Source organism: Heteronotia binoei, chromosome 7 (genome assembly GCF_032191835.1).
Source record: "Heteronotia binoei isolate CCM8104 ecotype False Entrance Well chromosome 7, APGP_CSIRO_Hbin_v1, whole genome shotgun sequence".
Classification (NCBI taxonomy): domain Eukaryota; kingdom Metazoa; phylum Chordata; class Lepidosauria; order Squamata; family Gekkonidae; genus Heteronotia; species Heteronotia binoei.
In genome coordinates, this window is record NC_083229.1 from 49,443,026 (window position 1) to 49,468,321 (window position 25,296).

The 25,296-nt window shown below is 41.8% G+C and overlaps 1 protein-coding gene and 1 non-coding gene across 2 annotated transcripts in view; both read right to left on the minus strand.

Annotated features, from left to right (window-relative positions):
* Positions 1 to 24,702, minus strand: part of STMN2 (stathmin 2) — a 48,725-nt gene extending 24,023 nt beyond the window's left edge. The window contains exon 1 of the mRNA XM_060243606.1: positions 24,458 to 24,702. Coding sequence (XP_060099589.1) covers positions 24,458 to 24,476 — 19 coding nt within the window. The 5' untranslated portion in view covers positions 24,477 to 24,702. The remainder of the gene's footprint in view (positions 1 to 24,457) is intronic.
* TRNAA-GGC (transfer RNA alanine (anticodon GGC)) lies at positions 5,966 to 6,032 on the minus strand. Its single transcript has one exon. It is a non-coding gene; the product is annotated as a tRNA-Ala (tRNA).
* Positions 24,703 to 25,296: the final 594 nt, after the last annotated feature.

Below are 25,296 nucleotides of genomic sequence, written 5' to 3' on the forward strand. Positions count from 1 at the left end.
GTATGAAAGCCAGTGTGATGTAGTGATTAGAGCTCCAGAACAGAATCTGGGATACCTGCACTTGTGCCGTGGAAGTTTGCTGAGTGACCTTGGGCCAGTCAGTCACTCTCACCCTAACCTGGTTTGCTGTGAAGATAAAATGGAAGGCAATGATGTAAGCTGCTTTGGATTGTGGAGAAAATTGGGGGGGGGGGGGGTAAAATATAATAAACAATAAAGGGTTGCCAGGATGAGGGAAAGAAATCATGTAGGGAAAGGGACACAAGGGAAACTGAGTCCTTGCGGGTTCCCCACTGTGCAATTTGGCCTGACCCAGCAGCAATCCAGTCAAACTTTTCTCAGGGAGAGACTGCCAGGGGTAGGGAAGGAGGGAAAAGTAAAGGTTGGGGAGGAAAAGGTAGGCTAGCTGGTGAGTGGCAAGAAGAGAAAGAGGCAGGAAAACATGAGAAGCTAAGAAGCCTTTCTGGGAAGGGAAAGAAGAAAGGAGAATTAGACGCCCTCACAAGACCTTGTAGGTCCCCTGCATGTAAGTATTAATGATGTGTTAAACAATGTAAGAAATAGTATTACATAAGTAGAAGTATGATTAAGTGAAAGCAAGATAAAAGCATATAGCAGCAGATATCACATATTAGCGGGGTTCCCTCTATTGAAATGACTTCTTGAGTCATTCCATTATAATGCAGCCCCATTCCTTTATAAAAATGCCCTCTTGAACAATTCTGGCTTTATATAGTTTGTGGAAAACCAAAAGTGTGAGCACCTTCCCAGTCTTTTTAGGCAGGCCATACCATGCTGCCTTCCTCCTGGTAATACACTGCTTAGCTCTTGATAATAGCTGAGCTGTTGTATTCTGTACTAACTGGAGGTTCTGACTTGATTTTGAGGGAGACCTATAGAGGGTATATTATTGTTGTCTAGTCTTGATATTATTATGGAATGGATCCAGGTGGCCAGATTAGCTGAGTGGAGCATCTTCCAGGCTAAACTAAGTCGAAAGAAAGCATTTTTTTCCAGCTACATTACTTTACATCTCCAGTAGTAAAGCTAGAGCCAGTGTAATCCCTAGGTTCTCTACTAAGTCAGCTGAACCCTATGAAAATTGGAAAACACAGTGTCCTTCTGAGATCGAAAAGGATTTCCCAGCCAGCATGGCCTTCATTTTGTAAGGTTCAGTGTGTTTACTTGCTGCCATTTAACCACAGCAATATTTGGTAAGAACAGAGGATACCCGATATAGATGTGTCAAAACTGAATATACGGTATTTGTTTGTGCTACCCGAACTCTGTTGTATTTAATCCCAGCAGGCATGCAATGGCTCAAGAACTCAAATATATCCCCAGGAAAATGGGATACAGATATATAGAACTGGATGTCATCAGCATGAATAATTTTTTCCTACAGGCAGAGATTATGCCACCTAGGTGACCCCCCCCTCCAAAAAAAACCACACACACACACAAGGAACAGCTTCCCCTTATGTCCAAGTCACTTCCTTTGACTTTCCTTCCTATTTTTTCTTTTTAAAATTGTTCCTAAACTGGGAGGTTTATGAGAGTGCTGCCTCTCTGGCCCCTGACTGGTTGCCCATGAAAGGAGCAGGCTGCCCTGCTGCACTCCCTGATGAGGGCTGGTCAAGGAGGGCAGAAGGCCTATGTCTCCACCAGGCACAAAGGAGAAGTGGCTGTGAGCCACCCCCACTGAGAAGTAACCTCAGAGGTGGCTGATCATCCCTGACTCCATGGCCAACTGATGCTGGCTGGTGCAAATAAATGAGAAGGTGGTGGGGGTGAGTGGCCCAACCATCTGGGGACAGGTGGCTGATCCAGAGCCCTGGAGACTAGAGTGGGGGGTGCTGCAAGAGGCCTGACCACCTCGAGCTGCTACGTAACAGAGGGGACCAACTTGAGCCCTGGTATATTGAGTGGGGGGAGAGAGCAGCAGTAGAGGGGAAAGAGATAGAGCCTAGGGAGTGTTCAGGAGCTGGAGCAGCCCAGCTGGAGGAAAGTTGAACCCAAGCTCACACATCAGTGAAAAAGGATAGTGATGGCCACATGACCACCCACACCCCAGCAGCCAACTAGTTACAGCTCTGCTCCACTATATGCTCTGCAGCCATGCTGGGGTACCCATGCTATGTAATACTGCTTCATTTAATGTGTCATGCTAACTATTTGCATTGCTTCAGTTCTGTTTTTGTAGTTGTAGTTGTTTCTACAACCCAAATCCTATCTCATTGTTTACTGAATGTCACATTCTGTTAATTTTATTGACTCACTCTGTGTAATCTGCTTTGAGTTCCAGTGAGAAAAAGCAGATAATACATAATGTAAATAAATAAATAGACATAGATCTTATTCTGTCAAATTGGATTCAAGAACACATTTCCCTGATTCAGCAGATTTATTGTTAGATTTTTGTCCAGAGCTGAAACAACACACCTGCCTGCCTACCCTTTAGCACCTGCTGCGTCCTGATCCAACATCTAACCTTAGATTTCTGACTTTCACCATGTACTTACCACTGTTGGCTGTTGTTAAGCACAGCTATTATCAAGGCTTTAAGTACTTTCGATAGATCTAAGCATGTCACTGGGCAGCGATTTCTCTGCAGCTTTATGCCTTAGGTAGAGTTTAAGTAGAGGCAGGAATTTGTAGACCAGCCTTCATATTGATGCACAGCAGAGCTGCCTGGTATACATTTTACTGCATGCAAATTGAAAAAAGTGCTAAGAGAAATCAGTGCTAGACAAGCAGATACTTCTCTTTCAGGATTTTACACCCTGAATTAGTAAGAGGTTACATTTATGATGTATGCTAACCCTCAAAAATAAGCAGAAATGGATCTGCATTCTTTTCTTTTTTGCATATGTATACAAACACTGGACTGAGATCTGACCAATATACAAAAGAATTGGAAATTTAAATAGGTTCATTGCCTAAATTGAATTATATTGCATTTATATGATTTGTTCTTAAGATGCGTATTAAGGTGCAAAGAATATTGATTGTTCCCTAGTAGGTGCCAAGAGTGCAATAACCTAGAAGGCCTGAAATTACCATTTTACAGTATTTTCATTCATGGAATTCTGCTAAAACATGCTACAAAAAGCCACTTATAGAATCATAATTATTATGGTCACTTTGAATATGAGTTAATGGGATAATTTTACTGAGCTAATGGAAACACTTTGGTAAAATGAAATTTTAATGGTGGCTTTTAGTTTCTGTTACAGGAAGGGAAAGTCTCAACCGCTGTGATAGATATGACTGAAACCCACAGTGTACAAGCTGTCAGTGATCTGTACCAAGATGGAAGCATAAGCAGGTCTGATTTTTAAAGGAGCTTATTTCCCTATTTCATCCAACTATATTCCAAGAAGGAGGCTAAAAGGATTATGCCTCTGCACTTCTTCTGGATTTCAAGATCCATTTTGTATCCATTTTGAACTGTAGGCTGTTCCATGTACAATCCAGGCACAGATCCTCTCTGATGTACATAGCACCTTTTACAAGTTTGGGTGGCTTAGCCAGCTGCGATTCTTCTTTAAGGGGAAGTTTTAAGGGGTAGTTTTGGCCTTGGCTATCCCTGCTGAAATCACATCCTAGTTAGCTTTAGGGTTGCCAGATCCCCCATGGATAACAACAAATTGGGGTACTCAGTGTTAAAGGAACAGAGTAAAAAATTACACTGAACAGTAGACCATCAATCATAAACTCAGAATAAATGCCTTTGTATTGCCTAATAAAGTGCAAACACAAATTGTATTATTATTTTATAATATCATAAGTAGTCCATGGTCAAAGATCAAAGGTAGAACACTAAATACTGTAAGTAACAATTCCACACATACATATACAGCAGTGCTATGCAGCAGTATAAAATTATTTTATTTATTTAGTATATTTCTATTCCGCCCATTACCTATAGGACTCAGGGCGAAGTACAACATATAATAAAACAATACAATAAAAACATTTTATAAACGAACAACTCAACAGCACTCAGAAAATTTTCCATATCATCACAACATTGCCCAGCCTGGCCTCTCACATCATGACAAGATATTATTCCATTTTATAGCAGAGATGACAATGCCGACAGGAGAGGCCAAATCAAGATTAGATCAAGAATAGACGCCTGCAGCCTCAACTAAAAGCCTGGTGGAACAGCTCCATTTTACAGGCCCTACGAAAGGCTAATAGACCAAGTAGGGCCCGGATCTCTGTAAGGAGCTGATTCCACCAGGTCAGGCCAGGACTAAAAAAGCCCAGGCCCTAGTTGAGGCAAGGCAGGCATCTCATGGGCCGGGGACCACTAGCAGATGTTGGGAGGCCAAACGTAATGACCTCCCGGGCATATATGGGAGGAGATGGTCCCACAGGTATGTTGGTCCCAGGCTGCGTAAGGCTTTGAATGTTAAAACTAAAACCTTGAAGCAGACCCGGTACTCAGTAGGCAGCCAGGGCAGACTGCAGAGTGCCGGCCGAATGCCCACCCATAGAGGTGATGAAGTCAGCAGGTGAGCTGCTGCATTCTGCACCAGGTGCAGTTTCTGGATCAGTCTCAAGGGCAAGCCAGCACAGAGCGAGTTACAGCATTCTTGTCTGGAAGTGACCATTGCATAGATCACTGTAGCCAGGTCCTGGGGGATAGATATGGTGGTAGTTGCCGGATCTGTCGAAGATAGCAAAAGGCAGACCTGGCAACCATCATGATCTGGGCCTCAATAGAAAGGGAGGCATCCAAGATCACTCCCAAGCTCTTCACCTGCTGGGCTGGCACCAATGTGGCACCGTCCATGGCTGGGAGCTGGAAATTACATCTCAGTTGAAGACTTTAGTTTAATTTTTCGATTTATACCCCGATTTAATTTTTTTTAATTTATACCCCGCCTTATCCTGCAAGGGCAGCTTACAGCAAAATTAATGAACCACATCCAAGCTAAACAATATCATAATTACAAAATTATCAAATTAGATCAAAACCACAATCCACATCATTGGCAACAAGTCATAGAGCCACATATAGGCTGGTAGCATTCAGCACTTTAAACTGGGTGTCTCTTCCCTTGAAAAGTTCAACAGCAATACTCAGATACACAATCTCAGTTAAAGTCTCTAAGTTGTGGGAATCAATTCCCCTAAACAGTTCAACAACGATTCTCAGATGCACAGTAACAAAGCTCTATTAAGCTTCCTAAGGGGAGTCTCCTCCATGAAAGGTTCAGCAACATACCTCAGATGTATCCAACTTTAAAAACATCTTGTGTATCTTTCTGCTTGATCTTAAATGGAATTCAATGAGAATAAAGTTCTTCTTATGTGGACTCAGCCTGAAATAACCTTAGCATTTCCCATGTCAGAGAAGGCAAGGGTCCCTTCACTGCCAGGCCTCACTTCTCCACCACCAATCATCTTGCTGCCTGGGAAGGGGGACGTACATAAAAAAAGAGGGAGATTCATCTGACATGCTGCAACATGACTACACTACTGCCCAAATGACCTGAAAGTGACATAATCACACCTGAGACATCAGGGCAACTCTCTTGTATTTGGGCAAAAACTCTATGGTATAAGCCAAATTTATCAAGAGTTTTTGTCCAAATACAAGAGCATCACTCTGATATCCTGAACATGATGACATTACTTCTGGTCATGTGAGCAGTGATATGGACACATCGCTGTACATCAGGCCTCCCTGATGCTCCAGATATATTCCCCCATACCCCACTGGTTGCCAGGAAGGACTTGGCAACCCTAGTTAGGTTACTGTAACACATTCTGTCTAGCCCTGCCTTTGAACATGGCTTGGAACTTTAGTTGAACATATGAACATATGAAGCTGCCTTATACTGAATCAGCCCCTTGGTCCATCAATGTCAGTATTGTCTACTCAGACTGGCAGTGGCTCTCCAGGGTCTTAAGCTGAGGTTTTTCACAACTTTTTGCCTGGACCCTTTTTTGGAGATGCCAGGGATTGAACCTGGGACCTTCTGCTTGCCAAGCAGATGCTCTACCACTGAGCCACCATCCCACCCCAAATGTTGGTACAAAATGTACCATTTAGGTTTATGACAGTTACCAGCCAGTGCAGTGTAATGGTTAGAATATTTGGTTGGAGTCTAGGAGACCCAGATTTGAATCTTCAGTATGTCATAGAGGCTCACTGGGTGATCATGGGCCAGCCGCAACCTCTCAGTCTTAACTAACTCACAGAGTTGTTACTGTGAAGGTAGAGGAGAATGGTGTTGTAAACAACTCTGGGTCCCCACTGGGGGAATACTGAACTATGCAAATTCTTTAAAAATCTTAATATCTAAAAATAAGATTGTTCAGTAAACTTCTACTAAAGGGAGAGAACATTTTTCTCCAGGGATATTGGCAACCCAAGGTTACTATATTTACGCATGTTTTGATTTGAAATAAAAATCTTGCTAAGCATGTCTTGTGCAGAGAAATATGAATGTTAGTTTTCTATGCAAGGAACAGATTAATTATAGCCTGCGGTAAACTAAATCCAAATTCTGGCATAATCCTATTCCTAACTAGGGATTCAGTAAATATAAATTAAATAAAGAAATCAACTAAATGTGAGAATGTTAATTACTTGCAGTAGTTTGCTTAGCAAAAAGAAAAAAGAAAGATCATACATTTCTGGCTAATATGTTAGTTTGATTTTACAAACTGTAGCATTATCTTGAAGACAACTGGCATGGAACACTGTGGCTATTTTTGCATATGCACATGTTCCATAACATTGTGGCTTCCTCAAAGAATTGCGAGAACTGAAATTTAATAAACATGCTGAGAATTTTCAGTTAGAAATTCCAACTAATGTCAGACGGAATTAGGAATTACTATTAAACAAGCATACGCCTTTAATGTGGTTTTTATGAATAGGTCAGAGTCAAATACACGGTAAAAAACAGTTTTTAAACTGATGCTGAGGTCCAGAGAAGACATTCACAATGTTTGCTGGATTTTATTTATTTATTTAAAACATTTATATCCCATCTTATCTTTTCGAACTCAAGGTGGGTTTCAATTACCCTATTGTAGTGAGGCTTTATACTATTGCTATAGCCTGTGGATTAGTTTACAAAATGGTATCCCTAAAACTCAACTCAGCCTTTTTTTCTAGGATTACCTCTATTAATACATCCCAAGAACTGTTCTTACAGAAAATTCCTTGTCATCTTGCTTTTCATAATGCCATGTTAATCTTAACCTAGGTGCTGTATTATTAATCTTAACCTAGGAGTTTTGGGTTGGCCATATACAAGCAGCTAGAGCAATGGAATCCTTATGATCAAACTGCATTTGAAAAGCAACTGAATTTTATTTGGTTCTTCTAGCATATCATAATTCATGGGCATGACATGATATAAAATTAAATTGTGTAAATAATTGTAAATTATTATTATGATTATTACTATTATTGTGGATGCCAAAACAAACCCCTACCATAGAGCAAACATTGCTCTATTGTGAACCTGAAATTAATTTGTTTTCCAAAATTTTCTGCAAATTTTTCATATTGACTTGATATCTTCTGTGTACTCATCTATTCATGGAATAGTCATTGAGTGGTTAGTTTGCTTTGATATTGTATTTCAGTATTTCAAAATGGCTATGCTTCAGGGTCTCCCAAATGGACCACTAAATCCTAAAGTGGGCCACTATATGGTAATGGTGATGAATACCACTATAGCACATAGCCAAATGGAAAAGTCTAACATTTTGGACGCTCACCCCAAAATGTGGCCACTAGTAAGTAAAAGCATGTAAATGAGAATGGTAGTCTGCATAAGTGACAACATATTGATTTAGGTATACACAGTACGAGGAAACATAGCAACTGACCACTCCAGAAGATAATTACTGAATGTAGTAGCAACATCAGTGGGAAGGAGAAGGAAACAGAGAAGGATGCATTATAGTGGGAGTAAGGGCTTGGATCCAGGGTTCTGCTGGATCAAGTCCTTGTGTCTGCAAAGCACAATTTCCCCACCTTATCACACCTCCAGCAACCCAATATGCCCCCTGAAATCCTGTTCCAGGAACAGGATTGCAGAGGATAGAGGAGTTTTGAGCTGTCACTGGGGTAGGATGCTCTGCAAGCACAAGTTCTTGCTCCCTTGAAAACACTAGCGTGGATCCAACTCAGTGTGCCTGAAAAGACCTTAAATGGTGGCTTCTGGCAACCACTGAAAGGGTTCAGTTTCATCTTGACAACAAATATTTAGGTGCAATTGCAATATGTGGGGTATAGGTATGTGCATTCTAGACAAAAGAAGTAATTATAGTATGCCTCGTTGCACAAGGTGGAGCAAGGACAGCCTTGTCATTTTTACTCATGAGTCACAGAAAGGATTTTAGTATTCTGAGCAATCTGATGGAGTCCAACCTTCTTGCTATCGTTCATGCATTATAATTACCTCAAAAATCCATTTTTGTGATGGATGATTGGTATTAAACTCCTAAAAGCAGTCTTTACAGGCTAAGCTATATAAATCAACTAAAAGGCTCATATTGTAAAGTGCCATTAAAACCCAGATTATCCTGGAAGAGCTACTCATTTTAAGAAAATAATTCTCATCATATGACAACCTCTGAAGGTAATTTTTAGCATACTGTATGAAAATTTCAATGCAAGCCTCAAAATATCCATCTCCAACCCCACATTTCTATTTCACAAATGTTCCTGTATTTTGACACTATTCACTAAGCATAAAATGTAAGAAGAGTTGGCTTAGGGTGACAATAAAAAAAAGACAAACAGGACACATTTTTTTCCTTTAGATTTTTGGTTTCTCTGTAGATATCCTAACTAAAAACGTTTATTATCAACCTAAAAAGAGTTGTGTTAAAAGGTATGAATTTGCTTTTGACTGTCATGTAACGCATATTAATGTATTATAACTGTGCAGAATGTGGCAGCTCAGAAAATGTCCTGGAAGTCTAAGATTGTTATACAACTGTTGAAAACTGCTGGGTGAATTTAGCCTACTTACTCTCTTAGACTATTGTATTTCACAGGGTTGCTGTGATGATATAATAATAGTAGTTACATCTATAGTACAAGGTCATTTCAATTCTAGTTTCAAAAAAGGAGATGTCAAAGACTAAAGCAGTTGTCAAACCATCACATTAAATTCTCATGTAATGTTCAAAGCAGCAAAGACTGTTATCATATATGGATCAAGAAATGCCAGATGTTTGAGCTGGTTTCAGAAAAGGCAAAAGCACCAGAGATCATATAGCATATTTACATTTGTTACTGGAGCATTTGAGAAAATTTCAGAAGAAATTTATCTTGTGTTTCACAGATTACAGCAAAGCTTTTGACTATGTGGTTTTAAAAGAAGTTGGTGCACCACAACATCTGATTGTTTTGATGAGCAACTATACTCTGAACAAGAGGCTACTGTTAGGATGGAATCAGATTGGAGAAACATAAATGGTTTCCAATTGGCAGTGGTGTCAGATAAGGATATATTTTATCTCCCTGCCTATTCAATCTATATGTAGAACAATCTCAAGGAAATCTGGATTAGATTTAGATGAAGGTAGAGTGAAAACTGATGAAAGGAATATTAGCAATTTGAGATATTCAGATAATACCACATTACTGGCAGAAAATAGTGCTGAAGGTTAAAGCAGAAAGTGTCAAAGCAAGATTACAGGTAAACATCGAAAAGACACAAATAATGACTACTGAGAATAACACAACTTTAAGACTGACAATGAAGAAATTGACCTTGTTAAAGATTTTCCATCCCTTGGCCTAATCATCAACCAAAAGGGAGACGGCAACTAAGCAGTCAGAAAGAGATATAGACTGGGAAGGGCAGCCATGAAGAGAAAAGATCCTTAAGAGTAAGGGTGTGTTGCTGGTGATTAAGCTAATTCATACTGTTGCATTCCCCATCACTATGTATGGCTGTGGAAGCTGGACAGTGAAGAAGTATTTCAGGAATAAAGATAATTCATTTGAAATATGGTGTTTGCCATTTAGCCAGTTTGCAAAACCTGAGCAAGGTTGTTAATGACAGGATGTTTTGGAGATCATTAATTCATAGGGTCCCCATAAATCAGAAGTGACTTGACAGCTCTTAACATACACAAGGTCACTCTAATCTAAGGCTGTGTACTAAGTATAAAGAGGTGTTTTCCAGAGAATTCAAAGTTGCATGATAGAGCCATTTATTATTCTTTGTGGCATGCTTACTTCATTTTCACTTGTTCACAGATTTTGCATGTTTTCAGAGATTTGAAGGCAGTATGATGGTGGTATTTTAGCACATGGATACATATGGTCATTTTGTCAAAAGGTTCACAGAATCTGTGAAATTTGTTCAATCAAAGAATATAAAGAGATGGGGTGGGCTGGGGCGTGTGTTTCCATGGATTCTCCCTCTTTACTATTTTAGTTTTTTTCAAAAATCTTCAAAACCCATTCCAACTGATTAAAAATTTTTTTTCTAATGCCCACTGTGGGCATCAAAATGAACATGTGTAATCACAGGCACCATGGAGCTTTCTTGTATGTATTTAATTATCCTAAAAACTAAATATTTAGGCACACAGGCAGCCAGAATTAGACATAAATTATGCCTTATTATTTCAGCTACATGCTTTATGCTTTTCCCACTAAAACCAGTGAGACTTAAATGCTTTTAACATTTGGCAGATTTGTTCATTTAACATTAAAATCACATATGATTAGTCAAGCTGTCATAGCAAATATATATGAAATTTAAAAGCATTAGAAACCAGACTAGACTGGTCATTAAACTTACCAGGAAAGTTCCCTACATGCTTCTGTTCTGGAGGGCTGATGGCAACCCAAAGAAGGCAGAGCCAACATCTACAGTTCTACCAGTGTTGTATCCACACATCATTGGGTCTGTTACACTATTGCTGCATTATAGTGATTACTCACAAACACATTATTGCGAACAAGCCAGTGAAGTTACTGATGACTGCTATTGTACCATGATGATAGAGCAAAATGGCAACTTGGTGCAATACAGGCAGACCTTGAATTCAGCATGAGCTCACAGGAGCACAGCTCCTGAACCTTTCTGAAGCCCCTCCTCCTCCTCCTCTACACCTACCTTGTCCATTGATTAGTAGGTGCAGCTGCATAACAATCCATGGATTAGGAGAGTTGGAAGCTAGCCAATTTATAAGGATGATTAACATGTGGACTTCACTGCCACAGGAGGTGGCAGCGGCTACAAGCATAGCCAGCTTCAAGAGGGGATTGGATAAAGCATAGCCAGCTTCAAGAGGGGATTGGATAAAAAAAGCAGAGGTCCATCAGTGGCTATTAGCCACAGTATGTGTGTGTGTGTCTTTATGTATATATCCTAATATATATATGGCACAGCGTGTTGGACTGTATGGGCCATTGGCCTGATCCAACATTGCTTCTCTTATGTTCTAGCCAGCCACCAAGAGTTTTGCCACACCCCACACAGCCCTCATTAATCCCTGGAGAAGCCCGCACCACCTTTCTCCACTTCTTATGTGATTTTGGGTGGCAGATGGTTTGCTGGCCTTTTGACTGTGTGTGTATGTGGGGGGGTAGCCAAGGAGAGCCCCAGGTGAGTGAAGCCTGCTTGGGCTGGTTGGATCTCTAGCCAGGCCAAGCAGGCTTCGCTCACCTGGGGTTCTCCCTTTTTGCATCAGATTGCTTTTGGCTGGGGGGTGGCAGCATATGTTAATGAGTTATGCTAATGAGCTCCACCACCTATTTTTCTACAAAACAACCCCTGAGTACAGGCCACTTGGCTCAGCATCAGTGACAATTAGTGTCAGTTGATCAGCAGCGTCTTTCTGCAGCACTGCCAGTTAAAGGCAATGGGTACTCATTGCTGGCTTCCTTGGCTGAGCACATGCTAAATGATCTTTGGGTTGCAGCACCATGGCCCGTTTTAATTTCGAGTCAGCCCCGAATTTGAAGGTACACTGCCATATTGATCTGTAGACTGTGGGGTGGGGGTGTTTACAGTTTACAGAACAAGTCCAGTCACCTTATCTCAAAGCTTCTTCATTAACTGCTGTTTATACAAGTGAGATTAACAGCCCAGTCCTAAACACATTTAATTAGATTAAGGCTTTATTGATTTAAATAAGCCTTACTTTCATATAAGTGTGCTTAGGATCACAGTCTTTAATGACTTCTAGTACAAAAGATAATGTGATCTGGTTCCTAATCTTGTACCTGATGTATAAACTAGGATTTCTTTCAATACTGATTTAATAATGATTTGTTGCTGATAACCTCTGGAATTTATTAGTGGACTGGAATCATGCAGTGCTCTCGTCATTACAATATGCATTCTAAAAGAAAATTCCTTAAATGAAACCCAATGGAAATGCAAAGACAATTTCACTGAGTTCTTGTTTTGCTAATGAAAAACATTATCACAATACTGTTGTTTTACAAATACATGTGTTGTCCAACAGGAAATAAATGGAGCAAGCGGAAGATCAAAGTGAGGAGCCTGATATTTTGTAGTCTATGTGCTTGTTGTTCAATTCTTTTTAAAATAGGATTCCAGTATTATATAGCTCACACTTTTTTTTTTGCAAAGATGCATCACATTGTAATTGACGACTTGCTCTTGAAACGATGTCATGTATGTTGTGAGATGATAAATATGGGCTATGTCTATGAACTTGGGTCAGTATTAAGTAAAACAAATACATCAGGCAAAACATTTTTATCATTTGATGTAAGCATATTGTGGTCTAGGTAACAGAGTGCTGGACAATAACATGAAACCTGGAATTCTGATTTCAAATCCCACCTGGGCCAAAAGCTCTTTGTTCATGTACTTTGCTGTCTATAATCTATAGTTTCAGAATGAATGTGGAAATATCCACATTATGGACTTCAATTAATATATCAGTCATTACCTTTTCTCAGGGAACTCTGTGGATTATGATTTAGTGAGGGACCTATTAGGGAGGTCTAGCAGAGCAGTGTCAGCATCTCATCCAACTATAGTTTCTTGTATTGATCCAGGTGGGCAGCCATGTTGGTCTGAAGCAGTAGAACAAAGCAAGATTCAAATGGCACCTTTAAGACCAACAAAGTTTTTTCATAATGTAAGTTTTCATGTGCTAGAAGCACACTTCATCAGACAATAGAACGGAATGGCAAGCCGTCCTAAATATAGAGAAAGTGGGCTGAGAGTTAATATGCAGTCATGGAAATGTTTTTTAGCAGATTACAAGAGTCACCAATTGGGGTCTGGTGTTTGTTAGTTTATGTTAACAGGGCTTAATTAACAATGAAGGGTAATTGTTGGAACAGTAGATTAATGTCCGTGTACTAAACCCATTAAGTATCCTGGGTGTGAAGTGCAATAAATGAGATTCTGTTGTAATGTTAGCTCTGGGTTAAAATGAGGGCATAGGTTTTTCAGAGGTTTGATTTAAACATGTAATACACATATAAACATAATTCTAGTTTGCCATTAGAAAAAAGAATACATTAAAATATAATGGAAAATGGGTTAGTATATGTAATGAGATAAACAGCTAGTATCCCTATTTCAGTATGTTCCCCGGATTCTTTGTGAGAAGCCATGCTAGTTAAGACAAGATAAAACTTGACATCATTCAGTATTTTAGTGGGGCATGAGACAAAGATTTGTAGTAACATAATGAAGAACGAACTAGAATGTAATACCTACTGGGTATATGTAGCAAAGAGCCTACTTAAATTTCTGCTCAGTACAAGAAGGGAGTACATTATTTTTGTCAATGGTAAAACTCTCTGGCAGGAGTTTTTATATATATATAAAGAATCTGATTCTAGGTTGTATTGCTATGTATTACTTTGCTTCCCTATTAAAGATTTCCCAATGATGCATTTTCTTCCAAGTACCAATATATAAAGCTTCATTTCTTTGTCTCTTTTCATTTAAAAAAATATAGCTGTGGCAGTGGCAGACTGACTCCCAATTACTTTGCTGGGTTTACATTATCAGTACTGTTATCAGGATTTATATTGAAATTCTTTTCTCTTTTACATGTACATTTTTCCATGTAGTGGTACCAAGAGCTTAAGCACACTTTGGACTTAAAGGTCAATAAATCTTTTCTAGATTTCCACTTGGTTAATTGAAACAACCTTGTAATCTTCATGAACTTCCTGCCAATCATCTTTTGGTTTAACCTTGATCTATAACCCTTGTTAAGCACCCTGATGTGAGATCCATACAGTATATAACAGTAGCTGATATATCTTTAAATGTAGGCCTGCCTCAATCACATGTAAAGTGGGGTACAGTCCAATTTAAGAGAAAAAGGAAGCTTCTTCCATCTTCATCTAACTGTCCCTTCTCACAGTAGGGTTGCCAAGTCCAATTCAAGAAATATCTGGGGACTTTGGGGGTGGAGCCAGGAGACTTTGGGGGTGGAGCCAGGAGACATTAGGGGTGGAGCCAAGATCAAGGCTGTGACAAGCATAATTAAACACCTGGGGATTGGCAACCCAATCAGCAGTAGCACCTCCACGCTCAGGTGTACCGGCTTGGGGCGGGCCGTTGGGGACCCTGAACTCTTCCTACGTGCTTTTTTCACGCGTCGCCCTCAAGGGCACGGGAGAAGCGCAGCAACATGCACAATCCCCGTTCACCCTCTGGCATTCCCACGCCTCCCTCTCTCTCTCCCCTTTTGCAACTGGGGGGCGAGATCCAGCCCCACTGCCCCTTCCCTACTGGACGGGGGGGGGGGGTCTCTCTTACCTGCCGTCTCCTCCCAGCTCGCTCGCCTTCGCCCCCCGCCCCACATCAGCCGCCCCGCCGCCTGCAGCCATTTTCCGCTTCTCCCTCAGCTGTTCCCCATGTGGGAACGAAGACGACTCACAGAAGCCCGGGTCCTGCTGCGGGGCATGGCGGGAAGCATAGCTCCCCGTCCGGAGCTCAGCCCCACAAGCCAATGGGAGGCGAGCGGCCCAGAGAACTACAAGCCTGGAAAGCTGCCGTGCTAGGCATGCTGGGAGTTGTAGTTCTTTCTAAAGGTGGGAAGAAGAATCGCAGAGCGGGGAAGGGAAGGGAAGGTAAGGAAGCGCAAAGGCTCAAGGCTGTTCCAAAAGGGGCGCCAGGCGGGGGTGGGTTGTTCTTCGCAAGGCCTCCCTGGCACTTTTTTTTTTGCCATTGCTTTTTGCAAAAGGCCGCCCTGCCTCCAAATGCCCCAAGAGCGAGTGGCACCAAAATGGCGCCATTTCCCCCCCGGTTCCGAATTTTGGGAGGGCGGGGGAGGAGGCTTCTATATCTGGGGGCCCCCGCCAGGGTGGGGGAGTTGGGACCCCTATCTCACAGGCACTTTCCTGTCATCTGCAACGAAGCCCAGCTCATGGAAAAGTAGGGTTGCCAACCATCAGGAGAAAAAAAATATTATGTTCTCTCAATAAAGGTTTGCTGGGATATTATTTACCTCCGCCCCCTTAAAAAAGGTTTTAGCTGCCCATTTCCACACATTTTTGTTGGGGTGGTTTTTTTTGCCATCAAGTCACAGCTGACTTATGGTGACCCGAGGGGGTTTTCAAGGCAAGAGACATTCAGAGATGGTTTGCCATTGCCTGCCTCTAAGTCACACTCCTGGTATTCCTTGAGGTCGTCCATCCAAATACTAGCCAGAACTGACACTGTAACTTCTGAGATCTGACAAGATTGGAGTAGCCTAGGCTAGCCAGGTCAGGGCATATACCTTCTATACCATTCCCTTTTATTCTGTGGAATTTCTCTGCAAGGAATATAAAGGGGAACTTGATGGCCTATCCAGGCTATTTAAGCTTCTGTTAAAGGAAAATGCATTTTTTTCCTTTTCTGGTTGTTGGCAATCCTATGGAAAAGTGATGTCTAGAAACAAGAAGGTATGGAGTAGGTTCAGTATTACTTACCCACAAGCGTATTCTACTCATTAAACTGGACCCTAGTCCCTGTGCTCTAACATGTGACTGGGGCAGACCCACATTTTATGTTCCCAGATCTCTTATTGCCGTGTGTAATTTGGGCTATTCTGTGGTTTAGGCAATGTCTGATTTATGTGTGAGTGCTATGAGAAAAACCATATGGAAGTAACGTAGCTATAGAGGCACAGCAAAAAAAACAGGCTCTTTTAAAAATGGATATTTAAAAAAAGCAACTAAGGTCTTAATGATTGGACCGAGGTGGTTTGGCGGTACTGATGTTAGATCTATCGACTGCATTCGATATGGTTGACCATCAGTTGCTGACCCACTGTCTTGCCGACGCAGGGATTCAGGGCTTGGCCTTGCAATGGTTTTCCTCTTTCCTTTATGGTTGGGGACAAAGGGTGGCAATCAGGTGACAGTCATCCCAGAGACACTCACTTAATTGTGGTGGGCCTCAGGGGGCGGTGCTCTCCCCAATGTTGTTTAACATCTTCATATGCCCCCTTGCTCAGATTGCCTGGAGGTATGGGCTGGGTTGCCATCAATATGCTGATGACACCCAGCTCTATCTACTGATGGACAGCTGGTCCAGCTGTGTCCCAGAAAATTTGGACCTGGCACTGCAAGCTGTGGCGGGATGACTCAGGGTGATTCGACTGAAGCTGAATCCGACGAAGACAGAAGTCCTTTGCCTTGGTCGCAGCGGTCCGGGCAGGGAAATTCCCTTACCAGCTTTTGATGGGGTGCCGCTGACAATGGTGTCCAGGGTCAGGAGCTTCGGGGTGCTGCTGGAGCCTTCCTTGACAATGGAGGCCCAAATAGCAGCCACTGCCAAATCCAACTTTTTCCATTTCAGGCAGGTGAGGCAGTTGGTTTCCTTCCTTGAGCACGGTGACTTGACAGTGGTGATCCATGCAATGGTCACCTCGAGATTGGACTGCTGTAATGCCCTCTACATGGGGCTGCCCTGTCTCGAACCCAGAAACTGCAGCTAGTTCAGAAAGCGGCGCCCAGGCTGTTATTGGGGCTCCCCAAATGGGAGCACATGCAGCCAGGGCTGTGGGAACTGCACTGGCTGCCAGTAGTATACCGGATTCGCTACAAGGTGCTGATTATTACCTTTAAAGCCCTATATGGCCGAGGACCTGCTTACTTTAGGGACCGTCTCTCCCCACATGTTCCCCAGAGGATACTTAGATCTGGGATGAAAAATCTGTTAGCGATCCCCGGGCTGAGAGAGGCTAGATTAAAGTCCACCAGAGAGAGGGCCTTCTTGATCACTGCCCCCTATTTGTGGAATCAACTGCCGGAAGAAGTTAGGGCCTTGCGGGAGCTCGCCCAGTTCCGCAAGGCCTGTAAGACAACTCTATTCCGGCAGGTCTTTAATTAACATGGAAGGACTGATATGGTGTGATTGATATACATCTAATATATACTGAACACCATCTGAAGCAAGAAAACATCAAATATGATTAGCACCAGACTGTTTTAATTGTTATTAACTGTTTAATTTGCTTTAATTGTTTAACTATTTAATTGTTCAATTGTTATGAATTTACTGGTTGTGGGTTGCCCTAAGCCTGCTTCGGCGGGGAGGGCGGGATATAAATCCAATAAACCTTAAAAACCTTATAATTTAAACTTTTTAAATAGTTGCTAAAATGTTTTAAGATACTGGAGAATAGAGATGGGGTAATTGATTTCAAAAACTAGAAGCTGTGCTAGATTTATTAATATTCTTGTATATAGTAAGTATAACTATTTTCATAATAATGCCTGTCATATTATAATGACAATAGCAATGTAAATTTTGTTCACAATATTGCTTCAGTAGCTTTGATTTGGTTGGAAATGGAGTGCTTCAGTTGCATGTACCAGCACTGGTAATTTTTTTTTTCTTCTGTAATAGACTTTATAATAAAGACATCTGGGAATAATAGTAATTCTGGACAGAGTGATGAAGAATTTCTGTAGTCACATAGATGGAATGTGGGGCTTAAGCTGCCAAGACCCGTGTTCAAATCCCTGAAATGTGAAGGGCATGACATTGGGCTAATCGCTGTGGTTCAAACTAGATAGGGTGGTAATAGAAGAATAGGTTTCTTTCTCTATTTACTACATTGATAAGTCCACTGTTCACATTGACATTGAAGTCAATTGACCTTGTTGTAATGTTCCTTTGGAGGTCCCTGGAGTGAATGGATTTAGAAGGGTGAAACTCTATTTAGGATTGCACTGAGAGAGATACAGTGTGTGTATTTCTGATTTAAACAGAAATATAAAAGAGCCACATGGGTAAGGGGTGCTGCTCATCTCTCCACAGTGTTCATCCACAATCCCATTTCCCCCCTTATTTTATTTTCAATATCCCAGTTCAGATAAGGGTAAAAATACAGCTGGAGGGTGAAAAGACAACAAGGAGGTAAGCCAGGGCAAGGGGTGCAACTAGCATCCGTTGCCAACTAGGTTTGCTGACCCCTTACATTGGGCTAGAGATCTCCTGGAATTACAGAAGAAGAAGAATTGCAGATTTATATCCCGCCCTTCTCCCTGAATCAGAGACTCAGAGCGGCTTACAATCTCCTATGTCTTCTCCCCTCACAACAGACACCCTGTGAGGTGGGTGGGGCTGGAGAGGGCTCTCACAGCAGCTGCCCTTTCAAGGACAACCTCTGCCAGAGCTATGGCTGACCCAAGGCCATTCCAGCAGGTGCAAGTGGAGGAGTGGGGAGGGGAATCAAACCTGGTTCTCCCAGATAAGAGTCTGCACACTTAACCACTACACCAAACTGGCTCTCTCTCTTACAGCCACTCTCCAGACTACATAAATTGCTTATTTGTATGTTTATCTTAATTTAAAGCATGTTTTCCATTTCTCCTGAAGAAAATGGCTTATTGGAAGGTGAACTGCATGGCATTATACCCTACCAAAGTACCTCTCTTCCCTAAACTTCATTCTTCAAGGCTTCATTTTTGGAGCCAACTGTGTATAAAACTGAGGAAACATTAAAGAGTCTAGACACCAACATTAATTTTAAAGAATTACAACAGGGCAGCTGAAGCTTATCATGCAACTGCTAGACTGTAGGTTGACTACAGAGGAGTACAGGTCAGAAATGAGAGAATGCACATATGTTTTATTTTTTAATTCTAAAACATGAAGCATTACATAGGCAATGATTCTGAGAAATCTTTTCTGAACCCGGATGATTATTTCAGGTGCCTGTATCTGCAAAATCATGCAGTGCTTATTGGTGATATCTAAATAAAGAGGAACATTTATAAAACCAAGATAAATTGAATATGCCTGAGCACTAAATGGGCACTCTGTAGGGAAAACAGGGATTCCAGCCTCCAGATGGGACCTGGGGATCTTCTGGAATTACAGCTAATTTCCATACTATGGAGAACAGTTCTCCTGGAGCAAATTGATGCTTTGGTGGGTGGACTTTATGACATCACACCTCACTGAGGTCTCTGTAGGCTCCATCCCCAGATCTCCAGAAGTTTCCCAGCCTGGATCTAGCAACCCTAACCCACCCCCACCCCCCCATCCTCTGCTGGTGGCCAAGGTAGACCTGGCACCCTGGGTGAAAAAAAGTTTGTGGCAGTGCAGTTTACTTGTAAATTCCATTGTATTCAATAGGACTTACTCCCAAGTATATATTGTAGTCTAATTTTATACATGTTTATTTGGTTTCTATCCTGGGTATTTCTCATAACTTACAAGTATTTACTTGGAAGTAACTTCCAAGCAAGCATACATAGAACTATTACACTATCATCCTAAATAGAGTTAAATCCTTCTACATCTGTTAACTTCAACAGAGTTAGAATTATGTATCTCTTAATGATTGCACAGCTAGTCCCCTTAGGTCAAATTAAGAAAATATTTTATAATGTTGAAATCAGATATTATTAAAAGGGTTATGGTGGTTATGGTATCAAATATTTCCCCACAATAGGTCTCATAGTTTCATAAGGCAAGAGATGGGACAGAATACAGTTGATCTGTTCAGGCCTCTCTAATCTTTGTTATATGGTTATCTGAATTCTCTGTCCTAGTTTACTTGAAGTTTTCATATTTGTGTAACAATAATCCAACCACAGTTAAAAGATTCATTGATTTAACGACTGAGGTAAGTATATGCTAGCAATCTCTCTTCTGGAATTAGTAGTGTTCCACATTGCTGCATCATGCTCCTTTGTATGCATGTTAATAAATATGTTTGATGTACTCAGATTTTATTTAAAATAAAAGCTATGTATAACCAGCAAGGAAACTGAATACAAATGCAATTGGATATGCACTTAGATTTTAACAAATCTGGAAACAGCATTTACATATGACTTAAACATCAGCAAAAACCTCATGGGACAAGCATAAAAGACATATGGCTATTTATCAAATAGGCAACATTTCTAGAAGGCAGTGAGTTTATTTACTTAAAATGTTCTAATTCTACAGTTTGTCATGTCCATGAAAATACAATACACAATGATAAAAATGTGAATAAAACAAATTAACATCAGTATTTATTTGGTGATAAAGTGATAGGTTGATTACACAGAAACGTTTTATTTACTTAAGCCCTGCCTTTCTTCCATCATAGAATTCAAGGCTGTATATACATGGGGATCTGAGGAGATTTCCAATCCAGGCCCTCTTAGCTTTGGTGATTTTGCTGTATCTTATATTCAGCCATACCCCGGAAACCCATTTTTAGTTTATCTCCAAAAGGCATCAGTGGATGAGCAATGATCAGCTTTTATAGGAAGAAAGCTCTCCAGCATCAGTGCCATCACCGAAAAGGCACTCTTCCTCCTGTTGTCAACTATAAGTAAATATTTTTAAAACTGATGCAATCCTATCCTCATGTACTTAGCAGCAAGGCCCTATGACTTACTTGCTAAGTAGAACCTCATGTTCAGAGGCAGCAGACATCTAAGTGGCAAATGGTGGAAAAAATGGTCAGGAATTTCCTTCACTATTGTACATACTAGCTGGTGGACTTCCACAAGCACCAGGCCAACTTTCACGAATATGGAATACTGGACTAGATAGATATTTCTTTGATTCAGCAAGGCAATTCTTACATAAAATTTCAATCAAGAGTGTGACTGTAAGCATGTGCAGAATGCTTTCCTTCACCACTCAGTAAACTTTTCTTAGATCTGTGGCAAGACTTTCTAGTGCCTATTCTCTCCAGGCATTCTTTTTAGACCTAGGTCCCTGGAATGAACTTTCTACTGAGCTGCAAGAACCAAATGCATAGACTTGCTGTAGATATGGTCTTCTAACTTTGGGGCCCCATGAATGATGCAAAGTATGCCTTTCCTGTGACGTGCTAATATCATTCAGTTGCAAAATCTTTGGGATGGATTCATTGGTCCTTTTCTGCAAAGTGGGGCATCTTCCATTGAATGAAAACTCCCTCTATTGGCAGAGGAAATATCTTCCAGCTGAAGATTCTTCACTTGGTGGAAGGGAACCCTTTGAATTCAACCTAGGGTCTAGATCTTCATCAGTTCATGCTTTTCCTCCAAAACTAGTTCCTGCAGCACAATTATTTTGCTTAAAATTGCCATTAATCTTGGTAAACTGAAAATCAAATTTATTGAACCTTATTACCTGCCTTTTTAATTTTTTCAAATTATTTATTTGTTATAATTGTTTTATTGGTTTTGTAAAATTATTCTTATGACCTCCCCTGAGTCCACTAGCAGGAAGTGCAGGATATAAAATAAATCAATACATGTCCCATCCCCCTCCTCAAAAAAGGACTGAAACTGGATTTCCTCTGGAGCACCACGGCTTTTGGCTTCCACAAGCTATACACCTTTAACAATTGTGTGCCAGATGAACTGAATGCAGTCTCTCTCTCCCCCGCCCCCAGTACTAGGAAAGAGGTGTCAGCTAAAACCAGAGACCAGTAGGGTTGTGTTTTCAGTTACTAAAACCCCTTAAATGAGTAATATGAATAGATGAGGCATATTAAAAATAAAGGGGGTAAGGCTATTCTTCAAAATGTGCTGCAACTGATCAGCAGAATAAGGATGAACAGTTACATCTCCTTATGCTCCCAAACAAACAGAAAATAGGTTCCATGGTGAAAGCCTGAAAAATAGGAAAGCAGGGATTGCCTTAATTATTAGCAAGGCTCTGGTTGTACTTCATCACTGCTCTTAGCTTATCGTTTGTGAGCTGTGAGCTGCAGGAACGCATTAATCAAATTTGAGAGCCCTTTCCTAGGGTGGCAAGGGGGTTCTTCACAGAGGCCTTCTGCAGCGATCAGTCTGCTACAAATTATCGATACCGATCACCCAATTGCTGCAGTGGGGAGTGGAAGGAGGGAGTGAACCCAGCGCTGCAGGTCTGGCCAGACTCCCATGGTTCCTGGCTGGTGGCATTTGCATAAACAGCTGTCTCCTGCCCTTCCCTTAGGAATAACAAAGCCCTCTGCCATCAATAAGCTCCATGCCACTCTGGGGTTTTGTAAGCCAAAAAGAAAACAGGATTTCACCAGAAAGGGTTGACATCCATATTGATTTCAGGAGAGTGAGCAAAGATGCAAGAAATGATCATTATTATTACCTCATTGATAACCAAGCTTTGTTTGGCCAGGGAGGAGGGAGTATTGGCCAGTCTTTAATTCACAGTGGGTGTGCCTGAAAACATACATCTTTTTAAATTTTGATTTCTAAGGTTGCAATCCTAGGAGGGTCTACTCAGAAGATCCCTTTTATATAATGGATTTTACTCCCAGGAAAGTGTTTTAAGGATTGCAGCCCAAGGAACCTTCGCTATTTTGAACTGTGGATTTCCTTTTGCCAAAGGAGAAGAAAGTACCTCGGTGTTTTGCGAGCCTCCAAGGACTGTGAGCCGGCAGTCCCCTTTTCTCTTCTAGATTTCCTAGTCTCTGTGGCATCTTTCACTGCAATATCAGGTTCCTCCAGCCGGTTCCACCATAAAAACAGCTTTTAACTATTTATTATTTAAAATCACATACTTTAAAAAGAGACTAGACTTGGAAGAAGGAGTGTGGGTGCGTGCGATTGCTTTCTTGTCGGTGAGAGTAAACCAAGGAATTTATATTATGGGGGACACTTTCTCGGTATAAACATTTGAAAATCTTCATATGCCACCCCAGATCTGCAGCCCCGACTTCTGGAAGGGACATTACAGCACTGCAATGACCGTCGCCGCCGCTTCCCGGAGGCTGAAGGCGACCGCGCGGCACAGGGGCGTGGCCGGGGTTTGTTGAGTCTGCACTAATAAAAGGGCTTTTGCTTTAATGAGACAAAATAAAAACACAGTCGCTGGAGGCGTTATGGGGGTGTGTGTGCGAATGATCATGCCACTGCGTTATTTCGGGGGCTGTGGAGGGAAGAGATTTATAATCCCGTGACCTACTTTTGGGCACAACTGAACTGCATAATTAATCTATTGAGAGAACTCAAAGCGACCGAGCAGAGGGGGAAAAAAAAAAGAGCACTGCAGGAACAGATCGTGGGAGCTAAAAAGTCCCCCTCTCCCCCCAGAAAGCATTAGATTGCAGAGGGACAAACAGTATTTGATTTGACGACTTCCCATCCCTCCCCGAAAGGCTCTGAGCAGCGGAGCAAGAAAGGAGGGGAGGCTTCCCCATCGCGCCTTTGAGGAGACCGCGCCAGCAGCAGCAGCAGCAGCAACAGCGACATGGGTGGGGTCGCTCTGCATTGTGCTGCTGGGCGGCTGGAGTCTGTGGCGCTGAAGCACTCTGCAGGTGCGCTCTCGCCGGGAACGCCCGGAGCAGCAGCTGAATGAGAACCTCACACAAAGAAACCCAGCGCGGCCACGTCCCCAGCCACCCACCCTACGGAAATCCTTCCATCTTGGACGCGAGAGAAAGCAGAAGGAAGCCCAGACTCGGGGCTGGGTTTTTCCTGTTCCTCCTTTGCAGTAAAGATCAGGGTGCCGAATGTCGTCTGTATCTAAATCCCAGGGCGAGGGCGCGACCTGCCCAAGAAGACTGGTCAGGTTCACTGGACGGGGTGCGCGTGTGTGTGGGGGGGAGGGTACCCTGTTAGTCGCTCCCTTGGGTTCTCTGAATACACCCCGATCATAACAACGTGATGTGGGGACTGCAAACAATTCAGTACAGCACACAGCATAACTTAGTTCCCTTTTTAAACAAATCACACATCAGCCTCTTAACAGTCAATTCGGAACAGCAGCCTCTGAACCCACTAAATAAAATGCACGAGACAACTACGGTTTATATCAGATTAGTGCTCGGAACGAAGAGGTTCGGAGCTGTAAAATCACCGAAGTGGAAAATAAATCACAGACTAAGACATCTAAGGAAGCCTTGGCTCCCCGGGTCCCTCCTTTAGAAAAAGAAACTAGAGACCAATCATAATAAACAACATTTTCGGGTTTTTGTAGCCGCGAACGAAGCACCAAGGACAGCAGCTTTTCGGAGAGGGACTCTTTTATACAGGAGGAAGGCAAAAGAGATGCTATTTTCTTACCCATTGCAGTTTTAGCCATTGTGGGTTGTACAGATGCTCAGAGGTTGTGAAGGCAAAGAGGTCCAGCTACAGCAGTGAAGAGAGAGAGAAGACTAAGGCACTGAGTCAGCAGAGTGGGGCTGTGCAAAAGAAGGGGAGAGAGGCAGGAGCCCATGAATAATTATCACTCCTCTGCCCAAGCAGATTGGCTCCAGAGGTCCCCTGACATGACTCCTGCAGAGTTAGAATCTCCAAGCATCAAATATTGATTTGCCAGGGGTGCTGGAGTACAAAGTGCCAGCACACAGTTTGAATGGGAAAACAGCTCCTGGATGCTCTTTCCCCCCCTTCGCTTTTCTTTTGGTAGTACATTCCATGTCAAATGTTTAATGTCTTACATGAAAAAGCCTATTGGTCTTGAAGTCTCTGGCTGTTGCTACCTGTAAAACATGCAGAAATGCATTGGACACGTTTTATGGTACTAATAGGAGAAGGCGAGAGAGGGAGATTGAAAGATGTTGGATATATTTCCACAACCACCACCACAACAAAAATCAGTGTGGCAGCACAGATGATTTTGTATCTACACTTAGGTTACATATGTGTGTGTGTTTAAACCCGTGGGACATAGTATTTTGGTTTCCGTTTTTACAATCATCTACTTATCTAAGTCTAGATGTGATGCATGTCATACAATATGAGAATGAGCGAAGGAGCTGCTTCTGACAATGATTGCAGCAAAATGATACATCTCTATAATAAGAATGGAAATTTGAAATCCTGACATCCTCATTATAAAGGAAAATGGAAAAACAGCAGAAAATAAACATGTACTATCTTAAAGGGGTTCATGTGCTCAA